At 36.0% G+C, this 13289-nt stretch overlaps 1 protein-coding gene and 1 long non-coding RNA gene across 2 annotated transcripts; both read left to right on the top strand.

The window, feature by feature from the left end:
• The first annotated feature begins 1240 nt into the window (after positions 1–1240).
• On the top strand, positions 1241–3250 carry LOC132184083 (uncharacterized). Its single transcript, XR_009440530.1, has 3 exons — positions 1241–1866; positions 2771–2953; positions 3091–3250. It is a non-coding gene; the product is annotated as an uncharacterized LOC132184083 (long non-coding RNA).
• A 4108-nt stretch (positions 3251–7358) lies between these two features.
• LOC132184082 (TMV resistance protein N-like) lies at positions 7359–12447 on the top strand. The gene is made up of 2 exons (XM_059597571.1): positions 7359–7968; positions 11453–12447. Exons 1-2 carry the CDS (start codon positions 7523–7525, stop codon positions 12207–12209), a joined length of 1203 nt encoding a protein of 400 aa, XP_059453554.1. The 5' UTR covers positions 7359–7522; the 3' UTR covers positions 12210–12447.
• Positions 12448–13289: the final 842 nt, after the last annotated feature.

Genomic DNA, 13289 nt, shown 5'->3' with positions numbered 1-13289 from the left:
CTCAGAAATTCCGCACTTCCTATATTGTCAATTTGGAACCAATGTATCTAGTCTGGATGATGAAAGCTTTGCTTGTCAGACCAGTAGAGCAGAAATCATGTGGTTAATTAATCAAGGTGGATTCATATGGATATCCTACGTACCTGGTGAGCTAGTTAAGAATATGTTGCGACAGTACAGCCACATTGAAGCTTCATTTGTAAGTGATTGGCCAGGTGTGACGGTGCAGAAATGTGCGCTTCGTCTTTTGTACCAGCGTGATCAGGTACCATTTGAACAAAATCTAAAACAATGCAACGCCTTGATTTCTGAGAATTCGAATTCCGTGCGTCAATTTAGGGCTGATCAGGAAAAAAGACATGAGCAAAACCATATTGATCATGATGAGGCAGGACCCCGAGGAACTACTAGCTCTAATGAGGGCTATTTATCAACAAGGTCTATCTATCAAGACAAAACTAAAGAAGTAAGAATATTCAACTCTGCAAAAAAATAATATATCATTCTCCCTCTTTCTTTCACTCTCAGTACTCATTGATTAATTAGACACAATATATTTCTGTTTTGCAGGACTTTGATCGATGCCTTACCTATAACTCTTGTTTTCCTCGAAGTGAAATTGTAGATTGGTTCAGCCATCCAAGTATGGGCCTAGAGTGACAATCCATCTTCCTCCAAACTTGTACAATGATACTACTTGGACGGGACTTGCTCTGTTTGCATCTTTTTCAGTCCTTAACCATTCAACTACCTTCGTAGGCAGTCTGGATCCACAAGTTCATTGCCACTTTGTGTTTCGTTCTCAAAAGGGTATTATGTGGATTAATGTGGCATATAGCTATTGCCTTACTGAAGAAGATCTCAGCTTGTTAAAGCTAGGTGGATTCATGTGGCTGTCTTGCATACCACGTGGGCGGTTTCCAAAGTGGTTGAATGGATGCAGTTCCATCGAGGCTGAAATAAGGGATTGCCCGGGCTTGATGGTGCACAAGTATGGGCTCCATCTTTTGTACCAAAATGATGAGGTGGAGTTTAAAGAAACAATAAGACTCTGCAAGGCCTCATTCTCTAACCATCATGAGAATAGGGCAAAGGCCAGTAACGATAACAGCACTAAGGAGGATTTTGATCAATGCCTTGTCTATAACTCTTGTTTTCATTCAAATGAAATTATGGAGTGGTTTTGGCATCGGACTGGTGAGCCCCAAGTGACAATCCCTCTTCCTCCAAATTTGTATGATGATCCTACTTGGATGGGACTTGCTCTGTGTGTTTCTTTCTCAGTCCATGAGCATGGGACTACCATTGTTGACAATCTGGATTCACATGTTCCTTGTGACTTTATCATTTGTGTATTGCAAACCGATATTTGTGGTCTGGGACATGTCCACATGGACCATATGTATTGCCTCACCAAAGAAGATCTCATGTTGTTACGTCTAAGTGGATTCATTTGGCTTTCTTATATACCACGTGGGTCGTTTCCAAAATGGTTGATTCATAGCAGTTTCATTGAGGCTTCAATTGCGACCGATTGCCTGGGCTTGACAGTGCAGAAATGTGGGTTCCGTCTTTTGTATGAGAACGAAGAGATAGAGTTTAAGGAAACAATAAGACATTTAAGCCAAACCCGGGATGTCAGTAGTGATCAATTAACGATTGCTAATGAAAATCCCCTTCCCTCTTCCCTGTATTACTCAGAAAAGAGAAAAAACAGGTTGCTAATGAAAAGACGGAGGACAAAGCAGCTGAGCTCAGTACAACCAAGCATAAAGACAAGGGCAAAAGAATCGTAGAATAACCTCTCCTCTACTTGGGCTACTGCTTTTGTTACTTTGGGGCTCTAGCTTCCTTTTTGATTTAATAGTAAGTCATCTTTTCCTCTAGTTTTTATGATAAATTGTTACAAATTAATGTGTTTTGACTTGTTAACTTTTACCTTTGGTTGTGTTTTATTAAACTCTAGTTTGTTGTAGGTGAAAATGTGTGTGTTGTGAAGCCATGTGTGGTTCTAGAACTTACTTTTGTAAAACCTTCTCTTGTCTTTTGTATTGTGTAGCTGCAGAAAAAATCAGGGTGTTGGAGTAGTGTACATGTGTTTTGGATTGACTTAAATGGTTCTTGGAGACCTTCTGTTTCGATTGGGATTTTATAATTTGTGGTCTTTTACCCTATGGAGTTCTTGTTATTATTTTACTTTGGTTTTGGTTTTTTATGGTATTTGGAACGGATGATATATATGTAGACATTGGACAATATTGTGTTGATGAATTTTTTTGGTTGCTCTGGTCGTATTATTTCAATTTTAGAGTTTCTTGTAGTGAAAGTTGGTATCATGTCATTCTGTGTTTTGGGCCCTGTCTGATATAAAACTTAATTTCCTTTTACATGTGGATATAAACTTCTCATCATGAAATGAAGTCTAATAATTGGAATATTTAATGAAATTTTTAAAAACAAACAGATCTATATTCAACTTAATTATGTGCTTGATTTTAGAGACCACGGGCTGCTTCTTAGCACTCCAACAAAGGAGGCATGGACCAAGAAAGATTGCATAGCCCGTTGTTTATCTTCGATATTCATCAAGATTCTTAGCCCAGTCCGAGTCACTATGTGCATTAAGCTGAAGCGAACTTTTGCCAAAAACAAACCAGGATTAACATAACCATTAAGATAACGAAGGCCTCTTTTATCTGCACACCAATGAGAAGAAGTTGGATTGTGCATAAAATGACAGCTGATTAACAAAAAAATGCTATGTCTGCAGGTCCGGTGAACGTACAGCATTGTAGTGCTCCCACAATGTGCCAATATTCTGCTACAATAAGACTGCAAGTGTGGGCTGCATCTTTTATACCAAAATGACGATGAGTTTTTTAAGGAAATACTGATCAGTACAACCAGCATCTCTGACGAGCACTTTCACCTTGATCCACATAGTAAGAATCAAGTACGTAACCAAAGCAACCTGCCGGTAATTAAGAAACTATGAGTTATGAATATTTGATTTGCCACAAAAGTACTATTTCCTCACCCTTTCTTTCACTACTCTAATCACTCATCATCCACAATATTTCTATTTTACAGGACTTTGATCGATGCCTTGTCTATAATTCTTGTTTTCCTCCACACGACATTTATGACTGGTTCAGCCATCGGAGTGATGAGCCCCAAGTGACAATCTTTCTACCTACAAATTTGTCACTTGGATGGGACTTGCTTTTTGTGTTTCTTTCTCAGTCCAAGATCACGTGACTACCATTATTGACAATCTAAATGCGCCAGTTCCTTGCAACCTTATTTGTCTGTTGAAAACTGTTATGAACCCTAAGCAGCGTGATTTAGAGCATGTTTGGAATTGGGTTTAAAAAATAGAGCAGTCAAAAAGAACTTTTGGGCAAAAGCTTCTACCAAAAATGCGTTTTGGTCATTTTTAGGTTTTTTGGATACTTAAAAGCGTTTTTAATTTTTTTACCAAACGAATACTTTCTTTTTTAAAACGGACTTTATTGAGTGTAAAAAACACTTTTAGGCTCCTCAAACGTAATCTCAAACAAGCTCTTAGTGGGCTGTAACGAATAATAATAATAACGAACGGATAGGTATTTCTAAATTTTGATTCTATCAAAAAATCTAAGAAATCTTCTCAAAACGCTAGAGCTGATCTAGGGTGTGAAGGAAAATAAGGAAGAAACTGATCAACTCTAAGACTTCTTATTGATAAAAACTCACATATAATCAACAACTGCGTTTCTGGAAGCTATAAGCATGTATTTGCACCAGCATGTTATCCTTTTAACCCATACTAAGGCCATATTTCTGGTCTATCTGGCAAGTGTTTTTTGTTTTTGTTTTTGTTTTTTTTTTTTTTTTTGACATGTCTGCACAAGAGGAAGGAAGTAGATTCAAACTAGTGACCTCCGCTTTATTAAGTGTAGTCCTAGCCGATTGAGCTACTTCTTGGAGATCTGGCAAGTTATCATATATTCAAACTACTTTTAGAATATGACATGATTTGGAAAACCATATGTTCCCCTTTCCATTCGAATATTCGAAAAGGACCTAACCTATCTCGTTAATCAACTGAAAAACCTAAGTTGGGCGCTTGATCACGAGAAAACCATCATTCGAGTAGTCATGCTCCAAAACGACTTTATGATAGGGTTGCCTGATACATTCTTTGGTGCCATTTGTCTGCCTGCTTGTATCATCTAGAACATTAAGCAGATAATAGGTGATGCTGTTTGTTTTGTGTAGCCCAAGGCAGAATTACAATGATTTACTCTTCAAGAAAGGCCACAATCTTTAAAAGGGTACTATATCTTGAACAAGGTTGTCTCAAATTATATTCTCGACTTTTTGGATCTCTTCTAGTTCTTGGCGCACTGAGCCAAGACCGTCAATCATTCCACAACTATTGAAACTTTAATTCATGTTAGTGGGAAAAGATTACTTTGTCACTAACATGGGATGATGCTCTCCTCTGCTGCTATTTCCTGACTAGAATTATGCTATCGCTGCCATGCAGAAAGTAGGAAAGAGCCAATTGGGAAGAACACTCACCATGGAGACTTTTCAACTTAAATAGCTAATTACATCTCCCTTATGCAGCTTTCAAGCTAGAGTATCTTAAAATCCAGATTGTAGAATCCTAAAACATCCTCTCCACGTCTTAAAAAAGATTTGAATGTTGTTAACTATTGCTAACTCCAAAAAAGCAAATAATGCATGATATGATTTTAACTTTTTGTGGCATTTAATAACTTACACCTGTTTGGTTTTTGTTGGACTGTAACAGGAGCAGGTGCGATTTTTATTTCTTGCTACTAGGCCAACAAATTTTCCCCCAAAGATTCACCATTGTTTGAAGAGTAATTTGCACCTTAAATCATCAACAGATACGAAGTATGATATAATGTGGGAAGCTGACTACCATTGTTTCGAACAATCTATCAGTTATCCTCTGAACCTTCAATGCCAAAGTGCTTCATAAATTTGAATCCAGACTGTCTAATCTGTTTCAGATGATCAAAATAATTTTCGAGAATTCACCTTAAAATGAAAATTTCTTCCTACTACTAAAACTTACAATAAAATTGAATGAGGCTTCAAATAAATGGAATGCCTATGTCTTTTAGGGACAAACTGTGGAGCTTAGAGATAGAGCTACTAGGCAATTGAACTGATAACTATAGGACCTGAGTTCAGTTTTCCATTGCTACACTTTTTTCTTTCTTTTTCTGTTCTTTTTTTAAAAAAAAAAAAAAAAAAAAAAAAAATTTATTTCACTTTATTGTTCTCAACATCATGCGTTATTGGTTTTACCTGTTACTACTTCTGTTGTTATCTAGTTATCTCAACCTTTGAACTCATGTATGTGGTAGTAGGAAGTTCTGGGGCTTTTAGGATCCCAGCGACCTGAGTTTAAGTACTGAAATACCATTTAAACTGTAATGGAAAAAGCAGCAGAGTTTCTTTGTTTGTATATTTGCTTTACATTCAGAAGTTGAGATTCGAGATGTTTAGACTGGGAATGGACTAACGAGGTGGAAAAGAAATTAACAAGTTGACAGTTAATGATGATGAAGTTTGTTTGTCAGAACCGGATATGGTTTCTCACGGAGTGAGCATGTGGAAGCACTACTACAACAAGATGTACTTACTCTGCCTTGCCTTTCTATTTTTGGATCCTATGATGTCTACATTTAGAAATTGACCTAGCTACCAAATAGCCTTCGAGAGAAGCTCATTGATTAAATCATGCATTTCATATTAAGATATGATGGGTGGTATAAGCTATGCATTTGTGATTGGCCTCTACAATTTTGTTTTTGAATTTTTCTTAAACCTTCATGGTTTCTTGTTTTGTAGCCTTATTCTTACCAATTGACTCCACTTAGTTCAATGTGGTTTTAAAGAGTAAGCTCACAATTGACGGCTAAAAGTTAACTAATTGAATTGATGAAAATTACTGAATGTTAGCCCTAGGCCCTTTCTGACATAAAACTAGCAGAGACGAAATATAAACAACAGATTACCTGCCTTGAACCCAGACATATTTGAGGTCTGATGTAATGAGTTCTTTCTCCCAAGTGTATCTTTCACATGATTGTGGTTGTTATGTTTTCACTGTTCTGCTTCATCTTAAAAACGTTTTTTTTTTTGGGGCAAAGAGCTAAGAACTCATGCGTTTAGTTTCCCAAGTCCTAATCTAATTTGGGAATATTAACGCTAAAGATTAATTTGGGATTGTGATCAATCAGGGAAAAAAGTTTTCATATGCGTTCAGATACCCAAATCTGCTCAAGCTTTATTGTCCAGGGGTGTTTTCTATTGATGCTCCACTTGAGCGAAGCATTTTGCTTCGGCTCTGCTTGAGCCAGCGGAGAATGCTGTTGCTCCAGCTCATGCCACCACTCGAGCGCTCGTCGAGCAGCACTCGAGCAGTGTAATCTATTCGCATCGTCGTTTTTGGGCGGCTGCTCGAACTGTCAAAAGGCACCACTTGAACGTTGCCTGAAAGCTATCCTATATCATAATGGGAGAAATTCTACACGCAAGCCAATTTGCAAAAGAAATAGCAGAACAGTTGTTAACAAAACCAAAAAGACAACCCTTGAACCTTCATAAAAATAAATTAAAAAAACAAAAACCAACCCTTGACGATCCAAAAACTCCAATATCTCAATGAAGATACCAGAAAGTTGAGTGGCAACCACAATGAAACCTTATTTGGAAAGAGACTATTGCTATTGGCCTATCTATTTTTACTAGATTAGTTTTGAAGAAATTTTCTTCAACTTAATCTAATACGTGTTAAGTGTTATCTCTTACACATATTTTTTTAAAAAATATTTTAACAATTATTTATTGTCATTTCATTAATCTATGAACTTAAACATTAATTTTTTAAAAACTCAAAAAAATTGAATGACACTCTCAAGAAATTTATTCTAAATCAATTTGACAGAAATTTGTCCAAAGAAGAGGGCCAAGGCACACCGCGCATGCTGGTGGCTGAAGTCCAAAGTACATACTGTTTCCATGACAAGGGAAGGAGGAGAAAAGAAAGTGCAAAGCCAGAAGGCACACCTGCAGGCTGCAGTGCACAAAAAGAGAGAGACAGATCGGAGAGCGAAAATAGATCACTCTTAGTACTAAACCATGGTTAAACTAAATTGACTGACCGGGTAAAAGTTAAAAGTAAGTAACTTTTTTAAGATGCTCGATCTTAACCGTTTGCTTAAGCTAAAATTACAGCCGTAGTTAAGCCGGATCCGTTCCAAAGAAACGCATTGACTCGAGTCACTCGACAGTCGACAGTCGACCAATTTCCCAAAGACAAACAAGAAAAGAACAGAATAAAATTGTTTGATTTTTGTTTTGTTTTTTTTTGGTTTTCTGTGATTTCCCAAAGACGCGTTAACGCGTTAATCTGAAGTATAAATGCATGCTTCTGTCCGTGGACTTCCGATCAAGATCCATTTACCTCTAATCAAGAAGCTTTGCCGAGTGTCCCATGGCAGACTCCACCAGCAATATTCAAAATTCCCCATCATCTTCTTGTTCTGAACACCGGTGGGAATACGAAGTTTTCCTCAGTTTCGGAGGTGACACCCTCAAGGCTTTTACCGACCATCTCTTTCACGCTCTTTCCTCTGATAAAGGGATTCTAACTTTTAGGGACAAGGAAGGACCTGATACAGGAAAACCCATCTCGCCGGAACTCTTGAATACAATCGAGAATTCGAGGACAGCTGTCGTCATTTTGTCAGAAAAGTATGCATCTTCCACTCGGTGCTTGGAAGAACTTGCGAAGATTGTTGAATGCATGAACGCGGGAAGGATGAGAGTTATGCCTATTTTCTACCACGTGGATCCTAGTGATATGCTGCATCAGAAGGGGACTTTTGCAGATGCTTTGAGAACAGTGGCTGGCCTCAACGGACACCATTTAAAGGATGAGTAAGATTTTACTGGTCTTCTATCTAGTGAGATTCTTTTTTTACCAAAAAAAAAAAAATTCTGACTGCAAAATAGACTCGTAGTTTACCTGCACAAGATTTATTTATTTATTTCTTGTCTGATAACAAATTAGATATATTAAGATTTTGTTTTTCATTGCAACTCTGTTGACGAACAGGGAACAAATAAGATTCTAATATTGGGGATAGTATTAGTATTACACAATCTAGTTTTTGAACAAGTGTTTTTCATGATTGAAAGAACACGCACTTTTGAAGAACCCTTCAACAAGCATAAATATAATGTTCAAGATAACATTCAAACAAAGTAAACATTTGATATATTCAAATAGCATAAAGAATAAAAAATTTGTCAAACGCAATAGTTTTCTCAGATAAATAGTACTCCCAACAACATTCGATCATTAATCTATGAAGAACTGCTATCAAGAATCTTGCTACAAACTAGCCTCACAACAAAACAAACTATATAATCACAAATCTCAATCTTCTGAGATTAACCTCTGTACATCAACCTAACCATAAACTGAAAACAACTACAATCCCAAAGAATGAAACAACAGGATCAAACATCTTTACAAACCAGTAATTACACCACAGGAAATCAAAACCCTGCAGCCAAAGCAGCATCACCTCACGAAAGCTGAAGTAGAAACCCAGCACTCCTTACTTGCTACTCCAAATCTGCAGAAGCCAAAAAAAAAATAAATAAATAAGTGACAACCAGACCCCCAAAACTATTCCTGGTGCAGAAATTGACAGACATGGAATTTATATGTTTGTTCTTTTGTGTTTTTGTGTTTTATTTTTTATTTTGGTCTTTGGTCAATACCAGCCAAACCCAGTCAAGTAAAAGACCACATCGGCAGAAAACTCAAATCTGTTATTATCTCCAAAAAAACCAGCACAACTCAACTACAACACAGCAAGACAATTCTGCAGCCAGCACAGACGAAAGCTGAAGAGAAACAACCAGCATTCCTCAATAATTGCTACACCATAGACTGCAGAGTCCAAAACAAACCAGACCCCACATATCTATATCAGCCAAACCTGCCAGCAAATTAACCAATCAATCCGAAGCAAGCAGAAGAAGGAAACAGAACTCCTCAGCTTCTAAACCATCTCTGCAGAACTCAAAACAAAACTAGACCCCGGGGTTATTCCATGCAAATCCAGCCAACCAACCAACAGAACAGATCAGAAGAAACCCAATAGTAGCTTAAACCAGCTACTTCACCAACTCGCAGGAAAATACTAAACCAGAACTTAAAAAAAAATTTCCCCAGTTAGTACAAAAGGCAACATTCTCTTCACTTCCTTTAAACTTCTCCTTACCCACAATTCGAGTCCTCACCTCCCAACATATTTTCTGTAAAAAAATTTCTTCAGAATACAATCCATTACTTAATTTTAAATCATTTCTATATCTCCAAAGATTATAAACAAATTTCGCATTAGCTATTCGAGTTACCTGAAGTGCATGCAATACAAGCAAACAAGTCAAGCAATACAAGATCCGTTACCCAAGTGCATTAGAACATTGTAACACAAGCATCAGAAACCTAATTGCACCTAACACCAAGTCTAGCTCCACACTACAATCTCCAATGAAACAATAGGATCCACAACTTAATGCCAATGTAGCACCCCAACTTTTGATGCAAGCCGTAATTGGGATTATCTAAATTCTCATGTGACACCATTATATGAATGTAGCTTTCATAGCAGAAAAATTTTATTTTTCTTTTGACATCAGAGATCTTCTCAAAAATATAAATTAACCAACCATCTAAATTTAAACCTAACATTATATATATAGTCTCTGAAAACTGCCACAAGCGGCTGATCAAATACTTACAGGGTTATTTACAATATTAACACTAACATCATACTGTATATAACAAACTGCCATAAGTGACCGACTAAAATACAAGTATAAAAAATTACTGGAATTTCTACAACTGACTTAAAGTAAGTTAGCCCTTCCAAAAACTAAGGCTTCCCATCAACCTCATGCACAATAGTAGGGACATTCACACTGGTCCGCATCCTCTTCTTCCTCTTCAACTACTGGCGGAGCCAGAATATCTACCCAGAGGGGGCATTTTTTATTTTATTTTTAAATATTAAAAAAATGATTTTTTTGTCTGTTTTTGTGAGACTTGTCCTACTTTTTTTTTTTTTTTTTTTTTTTTTTAAGTAATCCTTGACTTGCGTGCAGCACTTGCCATTCTTCTTTTAGTACTTTTGTCTTCTTCTTTTTTGGGTGACAATGCGTGTTAGAGGGTCTCTTTTTTTTCCAGAGCTTTAGTGGAGTGTTTTGAGGTACTTAAAACGGTGCCTTTTTTATCATCTTCAATCTTTGTTTCTGCTAATCCTTATCTACAACTGCATCATCTTCTTCTTCAGACTTCAACCTTTAGTAAGGGGGCATTTGCCCTCAAGATTCGCTAAGAGGGGCATACCAGTTGTTGATAGGGGTCATAAGAAAAAAGTGTACCTAGGTAGGGAGATTTTTTAGGGGTTATATGCCCCCCTAAAACCCCCTTGCCTTCGCCACTAACTGCATCTATAAAATAATCACAATTTTGTAAGTGGAAAAATGAGTCCACGACTCAACAAGTTCAAGTAAACTGAACATTAATAAATTGAGCCATCTTTGTATTAAAAACTATCTCATCACAAAATTATCACAATTTTAGTGGAAAGATGAGTCTACGACTCAACAAGTTCAAGTAAACTAAACATTTATAAATTGAGCCATCTTTTGTATTAAAAACTATCTCATCACAAATGTTTACTAGACAGCCACATATGCAAAGTTTTCACAGATGACTTTTAATAAACTTCTGGTTATGTGGTAAACTATGTGATAGACAATTTGATACGTACTAATAAAACTGAATAATCTTTTTTTAAGGGTTGAAGATGTTAGGAAACCAAATATTCTCAAATATTTCCCATTTGATTAGCGTAATATTACGATATTATTCGAGTAATATTTTCATGATTAGCTAATATTCTGATTTTATTCTCATAATAGCATAATATTTCCTTTCTATTATAAGCTGTAATCCCCTCTATATAAGCATGTAGAGGTCATACGGCCAAACGATCAAGGAAAATACAATTGCTAGAGGTATAAATTGGAGGTCCAATCCCTTAGTGATCATCCCTTATTTCTCTCATTTGTTTTATTTATTTTCTGATTTTCATTTGATTAGGACTCGAAGGTCCTATCTAGTTCTTTTCTTTCTTTCTTTCTTTGCTTCTTTCTTTTTTCCAATTTTCTGAACTCATAATTCATTTGTAGATACATGCATCTTATAGCTCAACTGTGTTATCAAGTTGAATGGTACAGCTTTCTTTTTTAAGATGAACAAGTAAAATAACAATATTTACATATCTCCATTTGGTTTGTGTTACCTCACCAAAAGATTTTCATTCTATCTGTCTTATAGGCCCGAGTCAGAGTTCATCCGCAAATTTGTTGAAGAAATATCTAGCGAGTTGAATGATACACTCGAAAGTGTTTATAAGGACAAATATGTTGGAATAGAGTCTTGTGTTGAGAAAATTGTGAAATCGTATATAGATATGGCGTCAAATGATGTTCGGTTTATAGGGATATGTGGGATGAGTGGAATCGGCAAGACAACTCTTGCAGAAGTTGTTTTTGAAAGGATCCGTCATGAATTTCAAGCTAGCAGCTTTCTCAGAAATGTCAAAAGACGTGATTTAGGTGATTCACAAGATCAACTCCTCCGAGATATGAAGTTGAAAAGTGAAATACCAAGATGGGATGAGCTTAAGGCAATCAACACGGCAAGTCTTAGACTACGTAACAAAAGAGTTATTATTGTTGTTGATGATGTGGATGAAGAAAAGTTGGAAAAATTAGCAGGGCGCCATAATTGGTTTGGCCCAGGGAGTAGAATCATCTTAACTACTGAAGATAAGGGTATGTTGGAGAAGAAATGTGGAGAGAAAAATGTATACCAGGTTAAAAAATTGAATGCATCTGATGCTCTGGAGCTCTTTATTCGAGAAGCCTTCAATGAACCCCCTTGTGAAGAAGATTTATTGAATATATGCAATGATTTTGTAAGTTATGCTGACGGCCATCCTCTAGAGCTTAAAAAATTGGGTTCCATCATGCATGATATACCAGGAGATCTATGGAAACCTGAGCTGGAAAGACTTAAGAGGAAGTATTGAACTTCCTAATGACACAACTCAAACAGCTCTTGGTATCTGATTAACAGAAAGTGTATCGATGTCGAGGTCGGAGGATGACTCTGTCCATCATTGAGTGCTATATCTTTATAAGCTATTTTTATTATTTTTCGCATTTTATTTCTTTTGTTATTTAGTTTCAGACCGTTTATGTTATTTTAGTGGCTGTGAAAGGGTTTAGTCCTTATTCTATTTAAACTTAGTTTTCTATTTTTATTTATTTATTTTTATATTTTCTATTGTATTGTATTTGGCAGTTATTGCTGAATAATATTATTTGCCCTATTTCAGCATAATAGTTTTCTTAAATAAAAAGTACTCACAACATTCAGAAGAGCATTTAATATAATTTCAAAAATGTTAGAACTCATCTCTTGGAAGAAGATTTAGGGCGGCTCACATGTTACATATATTATATTATATTAAAAAGTGTTTATTGAGCTAAAACTTTTAGGTAATTAAATATATAAATAACTACTTTGATGAAAGGTCGTCTCCCTTAGTGTTTCATAAAAAAATTCTCTCTTGATGGAAGAAATAGACCGTTGGTTATGAATAAGGGTCTTGGCCTATCTGTAAATAAGTCTCTAATTCTCTATTAGTCAACTTGAACGTGAGAAAACAATAGACCAAAAACGCTTTCCAACAATCTTCATTTAGGTATATTGTGAGGGTTCCACAATTTCAAAGACATTAAAAATTTTAGTTATTTAATTGTAGTACTTAGGTAATAATGGCTAGAGATAATTTTTTTTTTTTCCTTTTATGTTCATATGTATACTCCTCCCAAATTCTTAAAAAAGACGCATAATAAAAATTTTATACTTTATCCTAAGCCTAATAAAAAAAATAGTCATTCGTAATCATGAAAATATATTTATTAATCCAAGTGTTAAACATCAAATACAGTAAACGAAGAAAAGAAATTAGCTAAGGTCTCATTGTTTTCCTCCATTTTTTTTTTTTTTTGAATCCTCCGCACAGCATGTCTCCTCCATTTATTTTGCTTCTATTCCTCTCCCACATTGCCACTCTTTCACTCTAAGATTTAAGAAGAAACTT

This window comes from Corylus avellana, chromosome ca6 (assembly GCF_901000735.1).
Source record: "Corylus avellana chromosome ca6, CavTom2PMs-1.0".
Classification (NCBI taxonomy): domain Eukaryota; kingdom Viridiplantae; phylum Streptophyta; class Magnoliopsida; order Fagales; family Betulaceae; genus Corylus; species Corylus avellana.
Note: the sequence above shows the minus strand (reverse complement) of the source record. Positions and strands in the feature narration are given on the sequence as shown.